The sequence below is a fragment of the Camelina sativa genome, chromosome 2, assembly GCF_030686135.1.
Source record: "Camelina sativa cultivar CO46 ecotype springtype chromosome 2, ASM3068613v1".
NCBI classification, from domain to species: Eukaryota; Viridiplantae; Streptophyta; class Magnoliopsida; order Brassicales; family Brassicaceae; genus Camelina; species Camelina sativa.
This window is the reverse complement of record NC_141881.1, coordinates 17022872-17049358: the sequence shown is the minus strand read 5'-3', so window position 1 is coordinate 17049358 and position 26487 is coordinate 17022872. Positions and strand designations below refer to the sequence as shown.

General features: G+C 36.0%; 4 protein-coding genes, 1 long non-coding RNA gene and 2 pseudogenes across 15 annotated transcripts; 6 read left to right on the top strand and 1 right to left on the bottom strand.

The window, feature by feature from the left end:
* Positions 1 to 1356: 1356 nt before the first annotated feature.
* LOC147948763 (uncharacterized) lies at positions 1357 to 3044 on the top strand. Its single transcript, XR_015573728.1, has 2 exons — positions 1357 to 2694; positions 2791 to 3044. It is a non-coding gene; the product is annotated as an uncharacterized LOC147948763 (long non-coding RNA).
* Positions 3045 to 7188: 4144 nt separating this feature from the next.
* LOC104723766 (uncharacterized) lies at positions 7189 to 9186 on the top strand. The gene is made up of 4 exons (XM_010442167.3): positions 7189 to 7288; positions 7910 to 8109; positions 8292 to 8518; positions 8654 to 9186. The coding sequence occupies exons 2-4, from the start codon at positions 7945 to 7947 to the stop codon at positions 9033 to 9035; spliced, it is 774 nt and encodes a 257-aa protein (XP_010440469.1). The 5' UTR covers positions 7189 to 7288; positions 7910 to 7944; the 3' UTR covers positions 9036 to 9186.
* A 448-nt stretch (positions 9187 to 9634) lies between these two features.
* Positions 9635 to 12363, bottom strand: LOC109128499 (uncharacterized; annotated as a pseudogene). The gene is made up of 2 exons (XR_015580041.1): positions 12246 to 12363; positions 9635 to 11846 (listed from the first exon to the last, which is right to left on the bottom strand). The product of XR_015580041.1 is annotated as an uncharacterized LOC109128499 (transcript).
* A 155-nt stretch (positions 12364 to 12518) lies between these two features.
* Positions 12519 to 14793, top strand: LOC104723755 (importin subunit alpha-5-like; annotated as a pseudogene). The gene is made up of 9 exons (XR_015580044.1): positions 12519 to 12846; positions 12941 to 13034; positions 13127 to 13218; positions 13298 to 13429; positions 13513 to 13698; positions 13787 to 13950; positions 14050 to 14128; positions 14412 to 14540; positions 14667 to 14793. The product of XR_015580044.1 is annotated as an importin subunit alpha-5-like (transcript).
* Positions 14794 to 17751: 2958 nt separating this feature from the next.
* On the top strand, positions 17752 to 20315 carry LOC104751595 (importin subunit alpha-1-like). Its single transcript, XM_087484477.1, has 10 exons — positions 17752 to 17908; positions 18000 to 18090; positions 18177 to 18268; positions 18349 to 18489; positions 18572 to 18757; positions 18847 to 19010; positions 19100 to 19178; positions 19383 to 19520; positions 19646 to 19773; positions 19860 to 20315. Exons 1-10 carry the CDS (start codon positions 17879 to 17881, stop codon positions 20155 to 20157), a joined length of 1347 nt encoding a protein of 448 aa, XP_087340603.1. The 5' UTR covers positions 17752 to 17878; the 3' UTR covers positions 20158 to 20315.
* Positions 20316 to 20488: 173 nt separating this feature from the next.
* On the top strand, positions 20489 to 21967 carry LOC147948762 (importin subunit alpha-1b-like). The gene is made up of 5 exons (XM_087468463.1): positions 20489 to 20563; positions 20669 to 20727; positions 20888 to 20966; positions 21208 to 21317; positions 21700 to 21967. Exons 1-5 carry the CDS (start codon positions 20489 to 20491, stop codon positions 21965 to 21967), a joined length of 591 nt encoding a protein of 196 aa, XP_087324589.1.
* A 276-nt stretch (positions 21968 to 22243) lies between these two features.
* Positions 22244 to 25962, top strand: LOC104723744 (importin subunit alpha-1-like). 9 transcript variants are annotated; one of them, XM_087484536.1, is made up of 11 exons: positions 22474 to 22567; positions 23046 to 23148; positions 23430 to 23685; positions 23796 to 23899; positions 23993 to 24115; positions 24195 to 24386; positions 24472 to 24626; positions 24696 to 24774; positions 24971 to 25099; positions 25232 to 25359; positions 25455 to 25962. In XM_087484536.1, the coding sequence occupies exons 3-11, from the start codon at positions 23586 to 23588 to the stop codon at positions 25717 to 25719; spliced, it is 1275 nt and encodes a 424-aa protein (XP_087340662.1). In that variant the 5' UTR covers positions 22474 to 22567; positions 23046 to 23148; positions 23430 to 23585; the 3' UTR covers positions 25720 to 25962. The 9 variants fall into 9 exon arrangements, with proteins under 9 accessions (XP_087340678.1, XP_010440449.1, XP_087340673.1 ...); XM_087484542.1 differs by having other exon boundaries at positions 22484 to 22567; positions 23470 to 23685; XM_010442147.3 differs by having other exon boundaries at positions 22448 to 22567; positions 23046 to 23685.
* Positions 25963 to 26487: the final 525 nt, after the last annotated feature.

The window sequence follows — 26487 nt, the reverse complement described above, 5'->3', positions numbered from 1 at the left end:
TGTCTTCTCTGTCTGAGTCGCTGAACTGACCACCACCAACTGTGACCTCAAGTCATCCTCTATCCCAGCTGCAACCTCAACCAGCTCCGCCCTCGTAGCATAGCTCCTCACTCTGCACCGACTCCTCAAATCATCCCGCAGAGCCAACAAAAACCTCCGCACCTGAGCCGACTCTGGCTCCCATGCCCGGCCTGCATACCCCACAAGCCGACTGAACTCTGCATCCAGCTCCCGCACTGTGCGGTCCCCCTGAGTCAACCCCAAGAACCATGCCTCCATGCGATCAAGAGCCTCCTGAGGAAAATACTTGGAGTTAAACTCCCTCACAAAATCTCCCCAAGACATACCCCGCTGCACCTTCCGTGCTGTCACCGATCTCCACCACACACATGCATCTCCTGACAAGTAAAACACTGCCAGATCCACCCTGAACTGGTCGGGACACCTAAGCGAAAGGAAAATATCCTCCATCCGCTCTCTCCACTCATCTGCTACACTCGGATCGGTACTTCCTGAGAAATACCCTGCTCCCACATGCCGCAGCTGCTCCATCATCCGCACATACTGAGCATCCACTACCTCGGCCCCCGGCTGCACACCTTCCTGCAAACCCGCCACAGGCTGCACCGCTGGAACCTGCCCACCAACCACTGGCGGCACTACTGGAACCTGCCCACCAACCACTGGCGGCACCACTGGATCCTGCCCACCAACCACTGGCGGCACTACTGCTGGAAGTCGCTGCAAAACCTGAGCTAGCAAGTCCATCAAGACATCCTCCCTGCCTGGAGCACCTCCTGCTGCAACCCCCACACCCGGGGCAACACCGTGACCGACACCGGGCCCATCCGCCCTGCCGTCACCCAAACCAGCCTGGTCTCCAGACACACTAGGATAAACCTGTGACTCTGCTACCTCCTCACTGGCCATGCTCTGGGTCATACTCACACTGGCCTCAGGAACCTAACCTTGTCCCCGACCACGACCACGACCACGCCCACGACCATGACCACGACCGCGACCAACAGCACCCTCTCTAGCCATCTGCACTATCCAGAACAGAAGGCTAAGCACACAATTCAAAAACCGCACATAGAATACACATCTTACCGTGGAATCTCATTGAAGGCTCGAAGAGGATGATACTAGGACTCCATACCGCAAACAAATTTACTAACTACTCATAATCAATTCCATCACACAACATCATGCATCAAGCAGAAGGAAAATAATTCACCCAATTAAATTCCTAACCGCTCTAACCATCCATTTAACCATCCTAGAACCGTAAAGGCTCTGATACCAAAATGAAACAACCCGACCCGTTTTTTTTTTAATAATAATAATAAATACAATATATAATTAAGCAGCCCATACTACTTAACTAGACCAACCCAAATCACAACTCCTATTTAAACCAATAACAACCAATACGCACAGCGGAAACATACCAACCATACAGAACCATTACAACCTCAATACAATAACAATCCTAAGCATTCTATCCATCAACCTAGCATATCTCTATCCAAGGTTCCAACAACATATCCAACAATCCAATAACACGCAAACGAGACCCTAGATCATCCTCCTCCTCATCGCCATGATTCCACAACACAAACCTTATCAACTGATTATAACAACGAATACAACCAGTTGAGACTCTCCTAACGTCTGAAACAGCCCAGCAACGCCCGTTAACTATCAAATCGCTCCGGTGAAAAGCTACCCCTAGACGTCACGAAGCTGCCCACAAAATTTCAGCACGATCAGGCACCACACGAGACCACGATCTCAGTTACAATCTCCGATGGTCCCAACTCGCGTCTGAGAAAACGTGTCTCACGAAACTTTGAGAACGATTTGATATGCCGAAACTGTTTCCTCCCAAACCCTAACGATTCTGATCTTTCTCCTTTAATCTCCTTCACACCACAATAGGCTCTCTCCTCTCTCTCTATCTCTGCAAACGGCGACCAGACACCCTAAAACCCTTAATTTGTCGCTTCTCCACTTATATACTCGGTTTAGATAACTAAACCAAACCAACAAAACCAAAATTGCGAATTAAAACAAACCCGACGAACCCAGAAATAGTGGTGTCGATCGATGCCACAAGGGTGTCGATCGACACTCCTACCAAAACCGCATAATCCGGTTCGCGGATGTTACAATCACAATAATGTATGACCACCATGGAGAAAACCTCGGCTCCTCCCTCATCCCTTATGGAGAGAACCTTGCGTCTAACCTCCTCCACCATAGAGAGAATCTTGGTTCCGCTTTCCTCCCTTGGGGAGATAACCTTTCGTCCAACCTCCTCCACCTTCCTCCCTTAGGGAGATAACCTTGTGTCAAACCTTCTCCACCATAGAGAGAACCTCGGCTCTGCCCTCCTCCTATGTGGAGAGAACATGTTCACGTCTTTTTGCTATCTTAAAAATGGCTTGCTCCGACAACTATGAAAGTAAAAACCTTTTTCTAACGTCATAAAATCTTTTGATAGTAACTAATGTTAAATTCTCAATGTATTCGTGGAAGTTTCTTTGACACACCATAATGTATTCTCTGTCTCTGTAACGCCTCGACCGCCACCTTGCTTAGTGAGCCCATGTCCACTCTCAGTCCATAGGCCTACCTTCCTAAGTGGGCCTTATATCTATTCCCGGCCCGTGGATCCACACATATTCGATGGTCAGTTTGTTACGTCTGGAGGCTTTAAAAACTTGTTTACCGAACCTACATATAAAAATAATAATTTTTTCCTCTGTTTTGTCCTCACTCGCACAGTTCTGACAATCACTTCCAGGAAGGTCACCCATCATGAAGTTCTCTCAGGAGCCTTGACCAAAAAAATAAGTGCGTTTTGGTAACATATATGGCCAAATCAATTCTTTTAAATATTTCCGCAAACCAGGGTGTCATAGTCTTTGAGCTCCTATAGATCTATAAACAATGATTTATGTTTTTCCAATCTATTTATCTATGTTTGTTGTAAGCTTGTGTTTGATTAGCCTATTTTATCCATCCATTAGGTTGATGCTTATACTCGCTATGTCTCTTTGGGATTGAATTACTAATGGTAACAGTTATGTTTGCAAGAAAAAAAAAGGTTTTTGACCAACCAATCATGGTTGAGAAATTATAAGAAAATTAATTTGACATAATTAAAGAAACAATAGAAAATAAGAAGTACGGTAATATATGAATCCCAAATAATTCAAAAATGAAAAATATAAATTAAATAAAATAATCTAAAAATACTACAATAAATTTTGGAAAAGAAGACGCATATATTAATTTTTTTGGGTCGACATATTAATCTTACATAATCCCAACTGAAAAAGAAGAAAGTAGGAGAAAATTTTGGTTTAAAAAAATAAGAAAAATTTACCTTCCCATTAAAAAAGAATTTTCCAATTAAACAAAGTTGAAAGCAGTGTTTTTGAATAAATTATTTAAATATGAGACGATCTATGTTTATATAGAAGTAAATATTTACAAAATTTAGAATTAATAATTAACTGTATAATTTCCTTAATCCATTTTTCTATTTTTTTTTTGTAGAATTAATAACTTAAAATTAAAAATAAGTAAATAATATTATAATTTCGAATTTTATGAAATATATATATATATATATATATATATATAATATCCTTATAATTATTTTTAAAAACTTTGTATTGCTTTATAAATTTTGTAATTTTTGATAATTATCTTTTTACATTATTAATATTCTTTAAAACAAAATATTTTACTTTTTTGTAATCAAATTCCTCCTATTAAATATTAACGTTTACACATGTCAAAATCTAAGATTGATAACTTGACAAATGTCATAATCTTGTTAATGACTAACTTTCAAAACCCAACTTTATATAATAAGATTCATATTAACTAAAATATTTAAATAATTTTCGCCACATAAAAAAAATATAGTAAGTTTCCTCACACAATTTTTTTTTTTTTGAGTAATTTCATTATCACAAAAAAATTATCCCATTAACTAAAATAAAATTTAATCTTTTGAATGCAATAATCTAGAACTTCTAATCATTTTTTTCGTCTTATTTAAAATATTTTTACTTTTAATGGAATTTCTAATACTAGATTTAAATAATTGGTGAAGAATAAAAACCAAAATAAACAATCGATGTGTTCTCTCTGTTCCGCACTTAATTACCTATGTAAACAATGTCCATTCGTATTGGCTCGAGCTTGGTTGAGCCAATCTTGTACTCTGTTGTCAAAAAAAAAAATCAAAATAATAGAATATGAAATGGTAGACAAAAATAGACAAAAACAAAGATAGAATCATAGAAGGATAAACTATTTTTATAGATTCACTTTGATACCGATCGATAGTACGAGATAGACTCGTGACTACGTAGTCAGTAGTCACATAAAACTTGGGTATAAAACTCAAAACCAAGATTTTAGGTATATTAAATCCAAAGTCCAATATTTTTAGGGGGTGTATTGAAACAATGATTTTGAAGGATTCTATTGGATTTAGAAAATTTGGAATTTTGATAGATTTTAGGGAAGTTGATATGATTTATGGTAAAATTCTTTCAAATCTCACCTAAAACCATGAGATTTGGATTTCTGTATTTTTATTAACTAAACAAATCCTCCAGAATCCCTAAAATTTATTAAAATCCAAATGTACAAACTGTTTTGAATAACACTGGATTTTAAAGTAAATTTTTAAATCATCAGTTTAATAACAGTGGATTTCAGGAGACTTTTTAAAATCCATGATTGAATAACATAAGATTTGTAACTTTTATGCAAATCACCTAAAATGTCAAGTTAAATACACCCTCTCTTTTACAATGAGACTACGAACATTGACAAGAAAACACCACAAACATAAATTGAAAACCATAGTATTGGTTTGAGATTTATGAAGATTCTTCAAGAGTTCAACAAAATCATAAAAAATGAATAAGTGAAAGATTGTTAAAGATTGCTAGAGAGTTTTGTTGATTAGTTTTCTAAAATCTTGTAAAGTCTTCCAAACAGTCCCTGTATTTTTATGATAATTTCCATGACTTTATTTTGTAAAGAAAGTGTCTAAAATCATGAACCAATAACATAATAATTGAACTCACTCTGTTGTCTACGCGTGGGTTTATTTGATATATTTTCATAAAAATTATATATGATTGATGACAGTAATAACATATTATCTCATAAAAAAAAAATTTCAGATACACAATCTTTTCAAATATAAAAATCAATTGTGTTATAAAATTAAATCTGATAAAAAAAATTATGAATTTAACTCGACGTCCAGGCGAGACAAATCAAGCTGATGACCTCACATATCCTAAACCATTTCTTTGATCACCAGAAAAACGAAACAATTTTATAATCATGAATTTAACTCGTTTTCATATTTAATTGATCGCTACCACCTATGTTTTTGTGTTTTTTATTCAATGTTTTTTTATTCTTCATATTATTTCTTGTCATTTTCATTGTCAAATTTTGTGGTAATTGTCATCGTTACTTTTACTATTTGGTTCTTCGTTATACTCTTTTTTTTCTTCTTCCTCGTCAACTTCTTCACATTCTTTCACTGAAAAACCTTTTTTTAAGACTACCACACAATTTGTTAACCCATCAAACTCCAAGAAAAAAATCATTTATTTTCCCAAAAATTTGTGAAATTCATGAAGACCAGCATAGTTAACACATGCACCAAATTATTGATAATTTTATCCATATACTTATTTGGTTTTAGATCCACGCGTTTATAAACTTCTCAAACCAAAATCCTTACTTTGGTTTATAATATTTTAAAAACATAATAAAACATACTAATAATTATTTATTTAATATGAATCATATGATATATAGAAATATGACACTATAAGAACATATTAATTATAAATAAATAATATCAATTAAATTATATCATCAAATAATATCAATCGTATCATATTATCAGATAGTCGCAACCTTATATAACAGTAACCGCTTGAACCGTAACCGTATTTAAATGTAACTGTTTAACCGTTTATTAAACGGTTCTGGTTAAGATTTAAAAATTTCTAACCATAACCGATGGTTAATAAACCATAACCGTGACAACCGTAACCCTGGTCATGCCTATGTATAGTTAATAAAACATGTGTGTTTGTCGTCCATCTTTCTTCATTAGACCTCAAAATTTGACTCAAACATCAAATCAAGGTCTTGCGATGTCAATCCTTTTTCCTTAGACCCAAAAATAAAAAAATTAATGAAAGAATATCAACTCATCTATAAAATCATACACAAAAATATGTTTTACAGCTCAGAAGAAATAAAAAGCACAAATGTAGATAAATAAGATAATTTTTTTTTACATCAATATTTATAATATTTTAAACTTTTAAAAGGTTTCGAAATATAAACTTTGAACCTTTTAAAAAGTTTCAGTATTTATAATATTTTAAACTTTTAAAATTTAAAACTTATAATATTTAAAAACTTTTTAAAAGCTAAGAACTTTTAAAAGTTTCAATATTTATAATATTTAATCTTTTAATTTTTTTAAATATTATAATTTTTTTGAAACTTTTTAAAGTTTTAATTTGATCAAATAAAAAACCAGATCAAACCAAATAAAACTTTTAAACTTGGAAGCCTGATAAATCAAGCTTTCCTGCTTATTCTTTGTTGGAAGCATATTAATCTTATTTATACTGGTTCTGAACCATTGTCTAAAACTATTCTAGCCGATGTGGGATATTGTGCATAGTTCTTTTGTTTCCATAAATTTAAAATTTTTTTTTTTCTAAAAAATTCTGGAAATTTTAAAAATGTTAATGAATGATATGTCAAATCATGATAGGTTGTTTAAAATAATTCTTAATATATAAAATTCTGAAGATTTTAGAAAATGTTAATTAGTGACATGTGTTGTTTTAAATCCTAGGTGGACAGCCTTAGGAGCTTATAGCTCCTACTTTTATTTAGTATAATTGAATAACATAAAACTTTTAATGACTTTATAAAAGTCTGAAACTAATAACACTAAACTTTAACAGAACTTAACAAAATCTTGATCTAATAACAACAGATTCTACATAACATTTAAAATCTTTAAAATTCTATTCAAATCTTAAACCAATAAATCCCACTTAATAAGCTTAATAAGCTGGGGTCAACACACAAACATGTCTTTTTTTTTTTTTTTCCAAAGCCGACGCAACCAATGTCGGCAACAAGAAAAATATACTAACACAACGTCAAATAACACAACATCGGCGACGAGACATCTGAGATTAAGGTGATGACAAGTTGTGTTGATTAGATTCGACGCTAAAGATGCATGTTTTCTTATGTCACTACTACATCTATGCTTTTGAAGTGGGATATCAGACTATTGATTATTATGGTGGGGTGTGGAAAGCTTTTGTCTTTCTATTGATAATAAGTTAATAACACGTCCTCACATGATAATATTAATCAAATTCAAAGATATAAATATAAACTAACGCTCACGAACAAATGCAAGGTACGATGTTCTTGTATGAACACAAAATCAAAAAAGAAGAAAACAAGGTTCTAGCTTGCATCATAATATAAATACGTGTAAATATATAAAAAGAATCATCCAACTAGCTCCATTAACGAACTCTCGTCACATTATATAATTTACACATCAGATTTTAAAGGACACCATACCAAAATAGTATAGTATTTTCTAAAAGATGTCGTCCGAAAGAGAACCTTCGAATCTTTGGCCTTTAAGCAACCTTTGTCCGAAGCAATTCTTCTATTCTCCTCCCTTTTTTAAAATTTATTTATCAAATATATTAACTTTATTCTTTTCCTCTACCTTTCAGTGCCTTTCTTATATATATAAGTGTAAAACAAATCAAAGTATAATAACTTTCAAAACATGTAGAATCGATTCATATCTATCAGACATTGGCGAGAGACATGTCGAGAACAAGAGTACGAGCTGTGACCCATCAAGATCTTGTTCCAAACCCCAAAACCACCGATCTCAGAAGCAAAACCGGTATTTTCGTTGTGGTTTTGACCATAATCTTTGGCCTCTCCTGCTTTGTTCTTTGCCTCTATGCGGAAGCCACGAGATCTCAGGTATTATGGATGTGTATATAAAAGATTTCTCACATGTTTTGATCATATCTTCAAGATAAATCAGTAATCTAAATTAGGTTCCTATATGGATTACATGTAAAAACAACAATAGCAAAATTGTAACTCACAACCTCATGGTCGGTCCAAAATATACTGTCAATGATTTCTTATTTTGTATGTAGTCTATATGGGGAAACAAAACGTGCGTGTACAACAGTAGCGGGAAAACACCATTATTGTGCGGTGCAATTGCGTTCGTTGGACTAGCGGTTGCGATGGTAGGCTTGCACATGTACTTACTTATTGCAGTCACCGCATCGCCGCCACTGGTTCTAGTTGAGTGGGATCCTGACTCTGTTCCTGCAAAGAGGCTCACGTTTCAAGCTGCCTTCTTCTTCGTCTCAACGTGGTAAGCAGACTTACTCTAACGCAACGACTAATGTCATGTTTGAAATATAACAACAAAAAATCCTAACTATAAGCTCTGGATGGTAAGCTGAAACATTGTGGAATAATATGTTTTACCGTTATTTGTCTCTATAAGGGTTTGCTTTGGTGTTGGAGAAGTTCTTTTGTTGGTGGCACTTAGCGTGGAATCAGGACATCTAAAGAACTGGTCTAATCCAAAACCTAGTTGTCTAGTAATCCGGCAAGGCTTGTTTTCAGCGGCTGGAGTGTTCTCCCTGCTAACTGTCTTTCTAGCCACGGGACTATACCTAACCGCTCTACAAGCACATAGAATCTCTAAGGATCTTGAAAATACACATAGAGATATCATTGAGGCATCAATTCTTTATGCATCTCCTCCAAGATCACCCACAAATAGGATGGCTACAGTAGCTCGAGAAGGTCCTGCAACGGTGAGGGATGAGTCGACGTCTCTCGAATATCTTGTTTCTTTAAAGCAACTTGCATATATAGTGTAGTGCACAATATATAGTAGATAAGATATACTAGGTAACAATGTTAAATCAGCAGACAAAAAAATCAAAAGACACATTCGATTAATGCATCAAGGCGAAATGTGTGCTAAATGTTTTTTATCCTCGTGTAAATAAAACGAAATTTTTAATATCATGATCATAACTGCATGATGTTTAAGACCACATTGAGAAAAAACTAGTTCCTTACATAAGCAATAGAAAAGACAAAAAGTAAATCTCTGCACAAAAACCTACTTTGTCCAATCATTACATGAATCCACTGAACCAAACCGGTTTCATACACCCTCCCAAAAACTTACATTAAAGCGGTTAGCATATTTCACAGACAAAAATAGTTTCTACCTGGTTCAAGAGTCACCTTCTTTAGCCGCTTCTCATAGATCCTAAGTTTCCCATAAACTCAAACCAGACCAAACGAAAATCAATGTAAAATCAGTAAGCAAAGGTTACAATCTTCATGATTTAGTTCGGTTTGGTTCAGATTCAGTCTGATGATCCTCAGGCCTGTTTCTTACCATTGGATCGTTTTCTGCCTACTACCAACTTACTCGTAGATGTGTCGTTGCGCGATAGCTCTGTTGTCACTGGACAGACAACTGATGGCGGAAGAGTTCCAGGAGGTAACAGTCTTGGAACTTCAGAAGCTTCTGGCCAATCAGAGACTCCCGGAAGCGGATTAAAAGCAGCTGCGTAACCTCGAAGAGAACTCTCAGTGTTGTAGTAGTCATTTATATACTGCAAATGGTCACTGTTCATCCTCCTGCAAACTGCTATCACGTGTGAACACGGATATTTGCAAAGTTGCCATATCCCACATGTGCATACCCGGTTGCTGAAATGAACAACAAATCTCTTCTCTCCAACTTGCATCATTTCTGTGACCTGAAACCTCTCTCCGGTATGTTCTAATGGCAATACATCATGTGTTTGAGAAGCTACCTTGTATTCTTCAAGATTTGTCATCACATGTTTAGCGTACTGGTCTATTCCGTTCGGTGAATCCGCGGGACGACCATGTCGAGATTTGAAAAGCTCTGCCAGGTGATCAAAGATTAGGAAGATGCAGGTTATTATTCGAAGATTGTCTATGAAACCATAAGTCTTAAAGATTGTGTTTGTAGTCATGATCCCGAATCTAATCCCACCATCATCGTAAGCCAGAGCCCATAGATATAGAGGCATTTTTTCTAACCATTTTCGAGCCTCTGGGTCCATCTTTTCGATTTTCTTCAAGTAGTATTCGAAACTTGATTTGTCCCTCGTGGATCCAGCCTTGTAAACTAACTCTGTCATGAGATTGTTATGGAAAACATCATAAAACTTTAAGCACAAATGCCTAAGACAAAACCGGTGTTGTGCCCACAGACACTCAGGTTCGTTAACAACTTCAACTATGTCAGGACTCAGACTTGTTATAAGACAAAGGCCTTCCCTTTGCGTTACTTTATCTCTGATGCACGCAAAGAACCAACGCCAGGTATCAGCTGACAAACTTTCTTGGGTAGTAATCGCAAACGCAAGTGGAAAAAACCTGTTTTCTGCATCAAACCCCGCTGCAACCAACAATTGACTGTTGAAACGCCCAAAACACTGAACGAAAGGATGCATATTTGGGATCAGGATAAAGATCATATTGCCATTCCAAGACCATCTTGTTAGATGAGCTAAGGGCAGCCATGAACTTGGGAAATCTGTTAAAACTATTGTCCAAATCTCGCAAGATTGCATTGAAAGCTTTCTTTTTAGCATCCCGCATATTAGTACACGAGACTGTGCAGCCAAATTCTTCTTTCACCCACATGTTTAGCTCTGCAACTGAGAGCGAGGGTTGACCCTTGATTAGACCTTTGAGCTCACCTGCCAGAAAATCTGAGCTCACATTTGCTGGCTTACAACTATGTGGACCTATATATTCTTTTATCTTAAACCCATTGTTGTTCGTTTTAGCAGCCTTGACAGTCCATACGCAGTAAGTCTTGCACTTATATTCAATGATACCTGAGCGGTCACTTTCTATTTAGTGTACATTCGTTGTCTTCGAATAGAGTACAGTTTCACTGCTTTCTCCAACTCATCTTTATCTCGAAAAACCATCCCAAGATGCAACTCACGTTCATCAAGCCATTCACTAGAGAAAATCATCTGCTCTGAGTCATTTTCTATAAGGCTTATTGTTGGACCTGGATTTTTCATATTTGAATCCTTCTGTGCAGTCCCACTTTTACCACCATCTCCACAGTTACACTTACCGCCATCCATACTTTCCTCTTCTTCAATCCACCCGTTACTGTTACCTTCCTGAGGAGTTCTTGATGTTTTATCTCTCACACTCAAATTTCATTCTGCTTCGATATCACCATCCTCTTGCCGAGAACGCTTCCGCGTCGCCTGATTCGCCAAGGAACTAGCAACAAGACCGACGACATCAAGAACCGGTTTGACCTCTAAATACAACTCCACATTGTTAATAGAAGGATGATAAGTTGGAACCTCAAGCATAGTCTCTAAACTACAACCATCCACAATAGGCAAACGCACATACTTCACCATAGACTTCTGAACAATGTAAGGATACCTACAAATCAATTCAATCTGAAACTTCCCCTTTTCAAATCCAGTAACTCGATGCACATGATCCAACAATTTGGGCAAGTCAATGTCGCCTTCAACTCTAATAACTCTTGGAACTGATCCTTCATAGAATGGACCATCAGGACCATCTTTTATACAACCATTCCAATAACACAACACTGGTATCTTTCTTGTTTCCATAAGTAAAAGCACCACAAAAACCTTCAAAAAGAAAATCAAGAGAAACAATAGTAAAGGTGAATACTTTCTAAAGGAATCGAAAAACCCAAAACCATATCCGTGATTTCAGAAACTCTAAAGCTCAATTTCATGAGATAATAATAATAACACGCCACAGTGGAAGAGCTATAAAGGTGAATGCTTTTTAAAGTAATCTAAAAACACAAAACCATATAAGTGAATTCAGAAGAAACCCCTAAAGCTCAATTTCATGAGGTAATCATAATATAATAGGCCCCATATGGAAGACTGATAAAGGCGAATGCTTTCTGATAGAGAATGTGATTTTGATTAGATACTAGAAGATAGACACAGTAAAACCCTAGAAAAAAAATTGAGACATTTTTGAACTGTGAGGATAAAAGGAACGATTTTTTTTACCTAGCCAAGTCGGGAAAGAGCTCACTTGCAGTTGCAGATGAGTTTCTGTGTAATTTTACCGGAAAAAGTAGTTCTCACTTCGCCGGAGAAAAACACTTTTACTCTCCATATATCGTCCAAAGTTTCTTCTTTTTATCGTCTGTAACGAGTACAGTTAATAAACCTCGGTTTAGTTCGGTTTACGTTCAGAGATTATTAGAAAAATGAACGATTAAAAAAAGTACATAATTCCATTGTTTTAATTACGGCTAATTAGAAAACCCTCCCGCTTCTTTAAATTGAAACTGTTGTCGCTTCTTCTTCGAATTCACCATTGTTGCCTTCTCCTCGATTCCAAATCTTTTTACTTCTTGCGTTCTCTTCCCTTTCCAGTTCAGATTTCTAGGGTTTCTCGATAGCCATGTCGCTGCGACCGAGTGCGAAGACAGAGATCCGTCGAACCCGTTACAAGTTATCTGTAGATGCGGAAGAAGGACGGAGAAGAAGAGAAGACTTTTTAGTCGAGATTCGTAAAAACAAACGCGAGGAAAGCTTGATGAAGCGACGCCGCGACGGTGTTAAAGATTTGTCTCCTGATCACGATGAACCCTTTCAGAGTTTGGTAAAAAGCCCCCCCGCCCGATCTCTGATTTTGGATTAGTAAAGTTTAGGTCTTTAATTTGATTTTTGAATTAATTCGATTCATGGTTGTGTAGTTGGAGGTTTCGGATATGATTGCTGGGGTTTTCTCGGATGATCCTTCGTTGCAGCTTGAGTCCACGATTCGGTTCAGGAGGGTTCTATCACTTGGTAAAGTCTTCAACTTTTCTTGATTTCGATTTGAAAAGGTGCGACCTTTTTCTTATCACTTACTCGAATGGTTTCTCTTGTATATTGTTCAGAAAGAACTCCACCTATCGATAGCGTGATTAAATGTGGAGTTGTGCCACGTTTTGTTGAGTTTCTTAAGAAGGATGATTACCCTAGGCTTCAGGTTTGAAGAGAAAATTTACCCATCTTTTGATGATTTAGTGTTGTAATCTTTGGTTCTGAAATTTTTGATCTTTTTATAGTTTGAGGCGGCTTGGGCTTTAACAAATATCGCTTCTGGAACATCTGAGCATACCAAGGTGGTGATTGATCTTGGCGCTGTTCCGCTTTTTGTTCAGCTTCTTGCTTCCCCTGATAATGATGTCCGTGAGCAGGTATAGTTAGTGCTTTTGTTAATATCAATGCTTATGATCTTGTATATGAGTTCAAATTCTGAAATTTACACTTACTTATTTAGGCTTTATGGGGACTGGGTAATGTTGCTGGTGATTCAGTACATTGCCGTGACTTTGTTCTTAACTCTGGGGCAATGACTCCACTGTTGCATCAGCTGAATAAGAATGCTACGCTGCCCATACTTAGAGTTGCCACTTGGACTTTATCAAACTTCTTCCGTGGCAAGCCTTTGCCGCCCTTTGACCTGGTATTCTTACTTATCTCTCTCTATCTATAGGCTCTGTTCCCTCATTTTATATAAGTGAAACACTTGACTTATGAAACATGATTAACAGGTGAAACCTGCTCTCCCTGCTCTTGAACGACTTGTTCATTCGAATGATGAAGAAGTCTTGGTAGATGCTTGCTGGGCACTTTCGAATCTGTCTGATGGTTCAAATAAGAAAATCCAAGGTCTGATCGAGGCTGGTGTTGTCCCAAGACTAGTTGAACTTATCAAGTTAGTTGTTCTCCAATCTCCAGTAAAAATAACTTTAACCTGATGTTGCCACTTGCTACAGGTTTGGATTATGAAGGTTGACATTTTTTTCTTTTGCAGACACCTTTCTCCTTTTGTACTTATTCCTGCACTTCGTACCATTGGGAATATAGTTTCTGGAAATCATCAGCAGACCCAGGTATGTAATTCATATTCCATTTATGGAACCTTCAAGAAAACTTATGTTGTCCTCCGTGTGAATGTAGTGTTTTTCAAAGCAATAGCACAGCTTTTTTCTTTCTCCTATATCTTGGATGATTATATTACTATAGTAATATTAATAGATAGAATCCAGAGCCTGGAGAACACTTCATTATATGTTGCTTGAGTACAATGCTGAGATCAGAATTTGTAACCAAAGTACAAAGTGGAAGAAGTCTTCGCTTGGGATATGAAATAACTCTTTGAAATTATTTCTTCAGTGTGTGATCAAGTGTGGTGTTGTACCCGTTCTTGCCGACCTGCTTCGTCAAAAAAATACGAAAGGCATAATGAGGGAAGCTTGCTGGACGATTTCAAACATCACTGCAGGCACTGGAGACCAAATTCAGGTGAGAGAAGTTAGTGTTGCTTTATCACTGCAGGCATTAGTTTTTGATTTTGTTAAATATTGTGCAGTACTAGCCATTCTGTTTCTATCACTAATTGTATTCTGTTTTGTCTTTCTTTTTAAACAGTCAGTTATTGATGCAAAATTGATTCCAAGGTTGGTCAATCTGGCTAACAAAGCCGAGTTTGACATAAAGAAAGAAGCTGTATGGGCACTTTCAAATTCCTCCGTGTGTGGTTCTCCTAATCAAATAAAGTACATCCCTGTCTCCTCTCTTTATCACTTTTTCCATGTCTTATTGATTGTCAATTCACCAAATCTCCATTGGTGTGATTCAGATACTTGGTGGAGCAGGGTTGCATCAAACCTTTATGTGACATCCTGGTGTGTCCAGATCTAAGAATCATATTAGTGTGTCTAGATGGATTGGAAAAGATTTTGAACGCTGGAGAGGTTGAGAAGAAGAACACAGGAGACGTGAATTCATATTGTCAAATGATTGAAGATGAGGAAGGGCTAGAAAAGATTGAGAACCTGCAGTACCATGACAACAATGAGATCTACGAGAAGGCAGTGAAGATTCTGGAAACATACTGGCTTGAAGAGGACGGTGAAGGGTTAGTGGACATACTGAAACCTCAAGGAAAAGGTGATGAGGTATTTCAGACTTCAAGTTCAAGTCCAAGTTCAAGTTCTCATCCGGGCTTCCAGTTTGAAATTTACTCGTAAGATGATCCCACACAATCTGATATTAGATTTGATGTAGAAAACAATAGCCTCTGACATTGGAACCAAAAGCATGTACATATGGTAGGTCAAACTCAAAGTCAAAGAGTGAGTCAAGTGTTACTTTCTTGATGACATTATGCTTTTACTTGGTTTGTTACTTGAGAGAGTACATAGTTTTGATATAAAAAGCTGTGCATACATTTTTCAGGGAATAAATTGTTTTGTGTTTTTCGTTTTGAAGTATTTTGGGAGATTTTAGAATTGCTTCATGTGTTGTCTATTTGATGGTTAGAAAAATAACATATCTGTTTGCTGCAGCATTGTAGAGTTGCTTTATGAGTTAAAAACCATGTAGTGTACAAAGTTACTCAACATCTTAAAAAAATGAACGGCTACGATTAAATATATTCTTGACTCAATCATCATTGACCACTCCACTCGAATAAACCGTAGTCTGGTCCGTATCTGATCAATCACACACACCACTCTCGCTCTCGCTCTATCTGACACTCTTCTTCACTCTCTTATGTGGATGTTTTCTCTAGGTGTTATTGATTCTAATTTATAAAAAATATTGAAGACTTCAGTAAAATTATCAAAAGTGAATAAGTGAAAGATTTTTAAGGATTATTAGAGTATTATATAGTTTTATTGATTAGTTTTCTAAAATCTTGTAAAATGCTCCAAAAAATCTCTGTATTTTTGTGATACTTTCGATGACTTTATTTTGTGAAAAAGTGTATAAAATCATGAACCAATAACACAATAATTAAATTCATTAACAATCCTAAATTTTTTGTTTAAATTGAATAACACAAAAATTTTAATGACTTTATAAAAGTCTGAATCCAATAACCCAAATTTGTTAAGATTTTAAATGACTTTTTACAAATCATAAACTAATAACACTAAATCTTAACAAAGTTTAACAAAATATTGATCTAATAACAATAGATTCTACCTAACAGTTAAAGTCTTTAAAACTCTATTCAAATTTCAAACCAAACTGTAAATCATAATTAAATCAAACAAAACCAAACCAAACCAAACCAAACCGGTATTTAATTACATTAATTGAAACTAAATCAAACCAAACCGGTTTCTCATAACGATCATTAAAAGAGAGGTGGTCAAAGAAGATAAGAGAGATTTCTAGGGTTTCTTATAATTAGCATACAATGGAAAATATATTGATTTTGTTAGTTTTCCTTTTTGATTTAGAAAAATAATTTTTTAAAATATATAAACATATAAAATTCTGTAAATATAATTATGTCCTACTACGTTTATAAAAAGTAAAAAAAAAATTGACACATGTCAACATCTAATCAATATATTTGACACATGTCACCTTAATGAGTAACTTTGACATCAAGCTTTATATAATAAGATTTGAAGATGTTAATAAAATCATCAAAAATGAATAAGTGAAAGATTTTTAAGGATTGTTAAAGAGTATTCTATAGTTTATTTAGGGGTGGGGATTTTGGTTTAAGTTCGGGTTCGGTTTGGGTTCGGTTCGGTTTGGTTTATTCGGTTTTGGTAAAACTATAACCAAACTCAACCTAAGTTAGTTTGGTTTGGTTTGTGTTTGGGTCGGTCTATTTTGGTTCAGTTCGGTTTGGTTTGGTTTTAGTTTGGTGCAGCTTTAATTCGGTTTAAAAATCAATTAATGTAATAAAATAAAATTGATTATGGTTTTATAATAGTTAATTAATTAAATAATTTAGAAAAGATAGGAAATTAAAATTAATACCTAATATTACATATAATTAAATTTGTATTTATATTTATATTTAGTTATTTTTATTAGAAAATTTAAAATAAAATAATATAGAAACCAAATGCAAGTGGTAATAGACAAAATCACATATTTATAATTTTAATAATAATATTAATTAAATTAAGAAACACATTGGGTTATTAAACCGAACCGAACCATTTGGGTTGAGAAAAAACATAACCGAATGGTTGGAGTGTAGGATTGGGTTTGGTTTGGGTCGGTTTGAGTTCGGTTGGCTCGGTTTGGTTTGGTTCGGTTCGGTTTAAATGCCCACCCCTCGTTAATAGTTTTCTAAAATCTTGTAAAATGCTCCAAACGATCTCTGTATTTTTGTGATATTTTCGATGATTTTATTTTGTGAAAAAGTGTCATGAACCAATAACACAATAATTAAATTCATTAATAATCTTAGATTCTTTTGTTTAAATTGAATAACACAAACTTTTTAATGAATTTATAAAAGTCTGAATCCAATAACCCAAATTTGTTAAGATTTTAAATGATTTTTTACAAATCATAAACTAATAACACTAAATCTTAATAAAGTTTAACAAAATCTTAACCTAATAATAACATATTCTACTTTACATTTAAAGTCTTTAAAACTCTATTCAAATCTCAAACCAATAACCCCCACTAAATCGTAATTAAATCAAACTAAACCAAACCAGTATTCAATTACATTAATTGAAACTAAATCAAACCAAACCGGTTTCTCATAAAGATCATCAAAAAGAGGTGGTCAAAGAAGATAAGAGAGATTTCTAGGGTTTCTCTTTCAAGTTTTGTGTATCGCTTGGAAGAGAGGTCAAAGAAGAGAGAAAGCCATGTCGCTGGTTCGTCTAAACAAGAATGAGGTTCGTCTAAACCCCAAACTGGTTTCTCAGGTTCGTATCACAAGTGATCAAATCAATCTCTGGTTTGGGTTTTGATTGTTAATTCCTGTAGGTGGACAAAGAGATGATTGATGGTGTTCTGTCAGATGATCCTTCAATACAGTCTGAATACGCTTCCAAGTTGAGAAAGTTTCTTGAACATGGTACAAAAGCTGTTTACTTTTCTTGATCTCCATATCTGAATGTTTCTTTTAAGTTTCTTCTTCTTCTTCTTCTTATATATTCCCAGAGAAAAACCCTCCAATTGGTAAGATAATAGAGTCTGGAGTTGTGCCTCGTTTCGTTGAGTTTCTTAAGCAGGAAGATAACATCGAGCTTCAGGTTTGAAGATAAAAGTTGCTCATCAATTGATTTTTGGTTATTTAATTTGTTCACTAATTCTGATATTCGATGATCGTTAGTTGGATGCTGCTAACGTTCTAAGAGTCATTTCTGAAGATGAGAACGCCAACGTGCTAATTGATCACGGTGCTATTCAAATCTTTGTCCATCTTCTTGCTAGTGATCATGCTGCTACTGATAGTTTTCTTCTCCATATGGAGGTATTTTACTTCTTTTAGATAGATACAAATTAATGCGAGAGATATGAGTTGAAATTTTTATGTTATTTACCATAATCTGCAGGCTACATTGGCACTAGGTAATGCTGCTCGTGCTTCAGTAGAATCCCGTGACTATGTTCTACGGTGTGGTGCATTGAGTCCTCTCTTGGCTCAGCTGCATGAGAATACTGACATTTGGATGCTTAGAACCGCCTCTTATGTTTTGTCAGACTTGTGCTTTGGCCAGCCTCCGCCTCCCTTTTGCCAGGTCTTCTAGCTTCTCTCTCTCTCTCTCCAGGCTTTTGTTTCCTCAGTTTGTATATACATTAATAACACACATGGAAACATGATTAACAGATGGAACCTGCACTCTCTGCACTTCAGAGAGTTCTTCACATAAATGATGAACAATTCCTGACAGCTGCTTGTTGGACACTTTTTTTTCTATCTCATGGTCCAAAAGAAAATATCCAGAGTTTTATCGATGCTGGTCTTGTCCCAAGACTAGTTCAACTTCTCGGGTTTACTACTTACTCCCGAAACAAAGATTTAAAGCCGCCTTATGTTAAGATAATAATAAAGGCTGACAATTTTTTTTTTCCTTTTGCAGATACGATTCTCTATCTGTGATTGATCGTGCATTAAGTACCATTATTTATCTAACTAATGGATTTAATCAGCAGAAAAAAGTATGTTTCCTTTAAAAGCACTTGTTGTTGAGTTATCGTTTAATGTATCTTGAATGATCAAATATATTACTACATATACCGGATATTAGTTGAGAGGATGCAGTGCTTGGCTGCTTGCATTTGTTATATATTGCGTGTGTTGTACAATGTTACGATTGGATTTTGTAACCAAAAGGCTCTTTGAACATTTTTTTTTTTTCTCAGGTTGTGATAGAGTGTGGTGTTTTACCTCTTCTTGCCAACCTGCTTACTCAAGACTATGCTATAAGTTGGAATAACATAAAGAGGGACGCTTGCTGGGCGATTTCAAACATCACTGCAGGCACTGAAGAACAAATTCAGGTGAAAAGTCTTGTGATTGTGAATGTTGCAGATAACATAAAAACAAATTTACGTACCCTTTTGTTGCTATCACTCACTAATTTAATTGTTTTCTATGTGTCTCTCTTTACCCTAATGTATAACAGGCAGTTATTGATGCAAACCTGATTCCAAAGTTGGTCAATTTGGCTCAAAATGCTGAATTTGACATAAAGGAAAAAGCTGTAAGGGCAGTTTCAAATGCAGCCTTAGGTGGTTCTCATGATCAGATCAGGTACGTCCATGTCTTCTTCTTTCACTTTTGTAACATGCTCTTATTATTGATCATCACAAGTCACAGTTTCTATTGATGTGTTTTAGATACTTGGTGGAGCAGGGTTGCATAAAGCCTTTATGTGATCACCTGGTATGTCCAGAACCAATAGTCATCTTTAAGTGTCTGTTTGGACTGGAAAGCATTTTGATGGCCGGAGAGGCAGAGAGGAACATAGGAGGCGTGAACTATTACTCTCAGCAGATTGAAGATGCGGAAGGGCTAGAAAATATTAAGAACCTGCGACATCACGGAAGCAATGTGATCTACATTAAGGCTATGCAGATTCTGGAGACATACTGGGCAGAAGAGGATGATGAGCAGACACAACAACCTCCAAGGTGATGATCTCTGGTCTCTCAGTTGTGAGAGAACCAAGTCCTAAATCTTCAGTTGAAATGTATAATTAAATGTACACCAAAAACAAAAACAAAAAACTTTCAAACTGTTGAAAAATATTTATCTACATATGAGATCAATATCCTATAGGGTTTAATTCCGAACCAATTTTTTTTTTTTTTTTTTTTTGCTATGGTGTTTTCTCAGATGATCCTTCAATGTTTACATACGCTACCATGTTCAGAGGTTTTCTGAAACATGGTACAAAAAATTGCTCCTCTGTTTAAGCTGTGGTGCATTGAGTCCACTGTTGGCTCAGCTGCATGAGAATACTCGAATGCCCATGCTTAAAATCGCCACTCCCACTTTGTCAAACTTCTGCTCTGGCCAGCCTCGGCCTCCCTTTCGCCAGGTCTTATAGCTTCTATTTCTCTCTCTCTCTCTTTCTCTCTCTCGAGGGTTTGTTAATTTCCTCAGTTTGTATACATATTAACACACATGGAAACATGATTAACAGATGGAACCTGCACTCTCTGCACTTCAGAGAGTTCTTTATAGAAATGATGAACTATTCTTGTCAGCTGCTTGTCTGATGGTTCAAAAGAAAATATCCAGAGTTTTATCGACGCTGGTCTTGTCCCAAGACTAGTTCAACTTCTCGGGTACTGAAGAAAAAATTTAAAGCCTTGGCTACATGTTTTGATAAAGAAGGCTGACCATTTTGCTTCGTTTGCAGATACGGTGCTCCATGTATGATTGATCCGGCATTAGGTACCATTATGAAGCTAACTGACGGAGACAATCAGCAGACCCAAGTATGTACTTTTATACTCTATATATGTTTCCTTTTAAAACACATCTTTTCGTTGAGTTATCATAATGTCTCTTGAATGATTAAATATATATCACTATATATACTGATAAATTTAGAGGATGCAGTTCTTGCATTGTTATTATGTTATATATGGCTTGTGTACAATGTTACGATTAGATTTTGTAACCAAAGAACAAAATGCCTAGGCTCTGGATAAACCTCTTTGAACTTATTTTTCTCAGGTTGTGATAGAGAGAGTGGTGTTTTACCAACCTGCTTACTCTAAACTATGTTCTAATATGGAAAGACATAAAGAAGGACGCTTGCAGGACGATTTCAAACATCACTGCAGGCACTGAAGAACATATTCAGGTGACGATTAGTTTATTTAAGAATGTTGCAGATAACATAAAAAAGCAAATTTGCCCTTCTGTAGCTATAACTAATTGTTATATATCTATCTCTGTCTTTCTTTACCCCTCCCTAATGTATAACAGTCAGTTATTGACGAAAATTTGATCCAAACATTGGTCAATATGGCTCAGAAATCCTGAATATTGACATAAAGGAAGAAGTCGTATGGGCAATTTCAAATGCAACCTCAGCTTGTTCTCATGATCAAATAAAGTACGTATGCCCTATCATCTCTCTTTTTTTCACTTTTTAACATGCTTATTGATCATCAAGTCACAGTGTCCGATCCATTGGTGTGATTCAGATACTTGGTGGAGCAGGGTTTGCATAAGACCTTTATGTGATCTCCTGGTATGTCCAGATCCAGTAATCATCTCAGTATGTCTGGATGAATTGGAAATCATTTTGAAGGACGGAGAGGCAGAGAGGAACATAGGAGACGTGAACTATCACTCTGTGCTGATTGAAGATGAGAAAGGGCTAGAAAAGATTCAGAACCTGCAACACCACGAAAGCAATGAGATTCAGAATCTTGCACCTTTGATGGATGGTCAAAACTCCAAGAGTGAGTCAAAGTACTTGGTGTAAGGTTTGGCTCCATTGTTCAAGTTTCTTGGAGTCTGCTTTGAGTTGTTATCTGTGCTAAAAACCAAAGAAGAACCTTTGCTGATCAAAGAACAATGTTAACGTATTTTTAATATTGTCACTTGTGACTAGGAGATTGACAAATTCAACATTACACACAACACAAGCTCACTATCTCATTTGGAACCATGCAGAATAAAAATAGTATATGGTCTGAATCCTATACACATTTCTACTTAGGGATATAAATAACCAAATGCATCTGATCTAAATATCGACAAACAAACAATTTGATATATACAATAAATTTATCAAGCTTCGATTATCTGCAAGTTTTAAAAGCTTATAATTTGTATCTCTATATACTAATTAGAAAGAGCAAAATTGATATCCAGCATCAATGCAAATGTAAGATTTGATTTTCAAACTTCTAAAATTTTGTTAAATGCCATAATACTAAAATTATGTATTTTGTTTTTATTTCGCATTCTCTCTCATTCGTCGTCTTTGTTAGAAAAAGGAGGTGGCGACGGCGTCGTTTAGGTGGATCCTGCAGCTTCACAGAGACGTATCAAAAAAAAGCTGCTCGATTCTACGTGCAAGGTCTCGACTTCTCCGTTAATGTCGTCACCTTAGGCTGGGCTGAGCTTTGACTCTGGTCCTCTCTAGCTAGCCGTTATGCAATATCCTAAGTTCTTTTTCCCATTATCGTTCAATGCACACAATCTGTTTGATCATTTGCCTCAGTGAAAACGTTACTGAGTTTATTCGTCTAAAATCTTTATATTTTTTTCTTGTTAAAATGTTCACTCTCATGAAGCTGCAAGCTTTTTGTTATGTTTCTTCAAGTCAATTCACTATAACTTGGTTGCAAAATGTAGATAATTTTTGTTGTGATCAATTTAGTGCAAGAGAAACTCAATTTCTTATTTGGTTGGTTGAAGAAACAAGTTTTGATGCTTTTTAATTGTTGATCTTCGGATACTTTCCTAAATCTCTAGTTGAAAATGATGCTGATCGCTCTGTGTTTTGATGATCGATGTTCTTGTGTGTGTGTGTGTGTGTGTGTGTGTGTTTACAGGTTTTGGTTGATTCGGAAACCATGAAAACAAGAGCTGACTACATACATGATCGAACAGACTCGTACTGATTGTGGTACCCCTCTTTGGCCTGGTGGTCCTGAGGTTAGACGACTCTTTGTTAAACCCTAATTTCACTTCCCAGTAGGGTTCTGATCTCAGCTTAATTAATTGAAATCTGGGTTTGATAAAACCGGTATTGAATTCAAAACCAAATTTGAATCGATTTAACCAAGGTTTAAATCCCAATTAAATCAAACCAAACCGGTTTTCTGATAACGATAATTAGAAAACCGTTCTTTCCTTGTTCGCTTCTCTAAATTCATCTGTTGATTTTACTATTTTTTTTCCGCTCTTTCACCATTTTTGTTTGTCAATTGCAAAAGTTCTCTGCCTCTTTCACATTTTAGTTGAGATTTCTTCAAGGGTTTCTCTTCAAGTTTCGCAAACTGCTTTTGGAGAGGTCGAAGAAGAGAGAAAGCCACGTCGCTAGACACTAGTAGAACCCCCAAGCTTTGTCGTCTCTCAAACGATCCCACACGATGTTCTCAGAATCTAAGAGTTTGCTCGAGGGGCTTTTCTCAGATGATCCTTCAAGACAGTTTAAATCCGCTGCCAAGATCAACACGATTCTAGCAAAGAGTTAAACTTCCTCTGTTTACTTTTCTTGGAAAGATTCGTCCTTTAATCATCAAACTCGAATGTCGTTTCTTTAAAAGTTTTGTGCTCTTCTTAACATATCTCTGTCCCAGGTATGTCAGAACTAGGGCCTCTTGATACCGAACATCTGATACGATCTGGAGTTATACCTCGTTTGGTTCACTTTCTTGGCGTGAAAGATTTCCCTAAGCTTCATGTTAGAAGAAATTACAAAACCCTAATCAAATTGTTATTTTTACTGTCTCAGTGTTAATCTTTGATTCCGATATATTTCAATGATCTTTTATAGTATGAGGCAGCTTGCGGTCTAACAAGCATTGCTGCTTATAGACCGGATCTGTTAGTTGCTCACAATGTTGTTCCAATCTTAGTCGAGCTTATTGCTTCAAATAGAGATTATGTCCGTGAGCAGGTAAGCATTCTACTTCTTTTTTTTTAGTTAGATATGATTGCTTTTGTCACAGATATGTGTTTTGACATTCGTCTTGCAGGCTATAAGGGCCTTGTGTAATGTTGCTGGTCATCCAAGACACCGTGACTATGTTCTTGATGCCGCTGTTGGGGCTTTGATGCCGCTGTTGGATCTGCTGTCCAAGGATACTACTAACTTGTCGATGCTCAGATTTGCTACTCTGACTTTGTCTCACTTGTGTCGTGGCATGTCTCCGCCTACCTTCGACCAGGTCTTCTTACCTCTCTCTCTCTCTCTGTTTCCTCTGTTTGTATACGTCCAATACTCTTTTAACATATGAATGCATTGATTAACAGGTGAAACATGCACTTGAACTACATCTTCATTCAAATGATGAAAAAGTGTTGGGAAATGTTTGCTCGGGCATTCAGTATGTGTGCGATGGTTCAGAAGATGGAATCCAGAGTGTGATCGATGCTGGTTTTGTCCCAATACTAGTTGAACATCTCCGGTTAGTACTTGTCATGATTAACCCTTTTGTGACATGTTTGGATACTCAATTTTTTTGTTTCTTTTGCAGACACCCTTCCCCATCTGTGCTTATTCCTGTACTGCATACCATTGGCACTATAGTTAACAAATGTAATCACCAGATCCAAGTATGTAATTCATATTCCATTTATTTTGTCCAATCTTGTGGAGTTATCGTTTATCGAAAGCGTATTATTTTCATAGTGTCTCTAGAATGTTTTTATAACTACACCAGTGCTTGCTTTGTTAATGTTGTATATGTTCCTTGGTTTACAATGTTGTGATTAGATTTTGTAACCAAACCTCTTTGAACTTGTTCTTCAGTGTGTGATAAATTGTGGTGCTTTACGCATTCTTTCCGACCTTTTTAATCGAGACTATGACAAAAACATAAATGGAGCCACTTTCTTCGCGACTTTCAGCATCACCGCAGGCTTTACAGAACATATTCAGGTGAGTGAGAAGTTATTTGTTGCTTAATCACATATGTGCATCAGTTTTTTGATTGTTGTAGTTGCAGAACATATACAGAAATTATACACTTGTGTTGCTTATCACTAATTCTTTGCCCCCTGGCGATAACAGTTAGTTATTGATGCAAATTGGATTCCAAGGTTGGTCAGTATGGCTCACAATGATGAATTGGGCATGAAGAGCGAAGCTGTATGCGCAATTTCAAATGTGACCTCAGGTGTTTATCATGATCAAATCAAGTATGTCGTCCTTGTCTTCTCACTTTTTGTAGTTTTCTTTTGTTTGCTTATTATTGATCAACCAATTCACAAATCTCCATATTGGTGTGATTCAGATACTTGGTGGAGCAGGGTTGCATAAAGCCTTTATGTGATCTCTTGGTATATCCAGATCCAGTGATCATCTCAGCTTGTCTGAATGGATTGGAAAACATTTTGAAGGCTGGAGAGGTAGAGAGGAACATAGGAGATGTAAACAATTACACTCTACAGATTGAATACGCGGAAGGTCTAGAAAAGATTGAGAACCTGCAACGCCACAAAAACAACGAGATCTACGAGAAGGCTTTGAAGATTCTGGAGACATACTGGGGTGTATAGGATAATGAGAAGACACAACAGCCTCCAAGGTGATGGATCTTGGCGACATTTTGGTCTCTAGTACAGAACTGGTTCCGTCAATTGAAAGTAACAGAGTCCATCGATGGAAGAGCTTTGGCTCCATTTTGTAATCAAAGGTTCCATGGAGTATACTTAGTTTCGTTTTGTGGCTATTAGAGTGTTTTTTTTGAATGAGTCAAAAGCCAAAGCATATATGAGTTCAAAGATTTTTACTTCACACTATAGACACAATGCTCTCATCTTTCAACACTAAGTTACTGATGAACTCGATCAAGGGATGGATCCGTTAAGGCTAAAATCGTTGAACAGTTGCAGACTTGCAGATAAAAAGATTGAAAAAGTGTTATGCATAAATAATAAACACAATTAATAAACTGGCCATCTTAGTGACTGTTACCTAATAAACATAATTACAGTACCTAATGACTGTAAAGAAAAGAAAACTGATCATACAGATTAGTCAGATTGTTTAGTTCCAGAGAATTATTGATTGGCTACAAGAACTCTGTAATCGTTGAAACAAACAAAACAATAACTTAGCCTATATCTTGGATGATTATATGTTGCTTGAGTACAATGCTGAGATCAGAATTTGTGACCAAAGTACAAAGTGGAAGAAGTCTTTGCTTGGGATCTGAATTAACTCTTTGAAATTATTCTTCAGTGTGTGATCAAGTCAAGTGTGGTGTTTACTCAAAGGGATTTTGGCCAGAAATACCATTTTTTCAAAAAAACTTCTCAAAAATG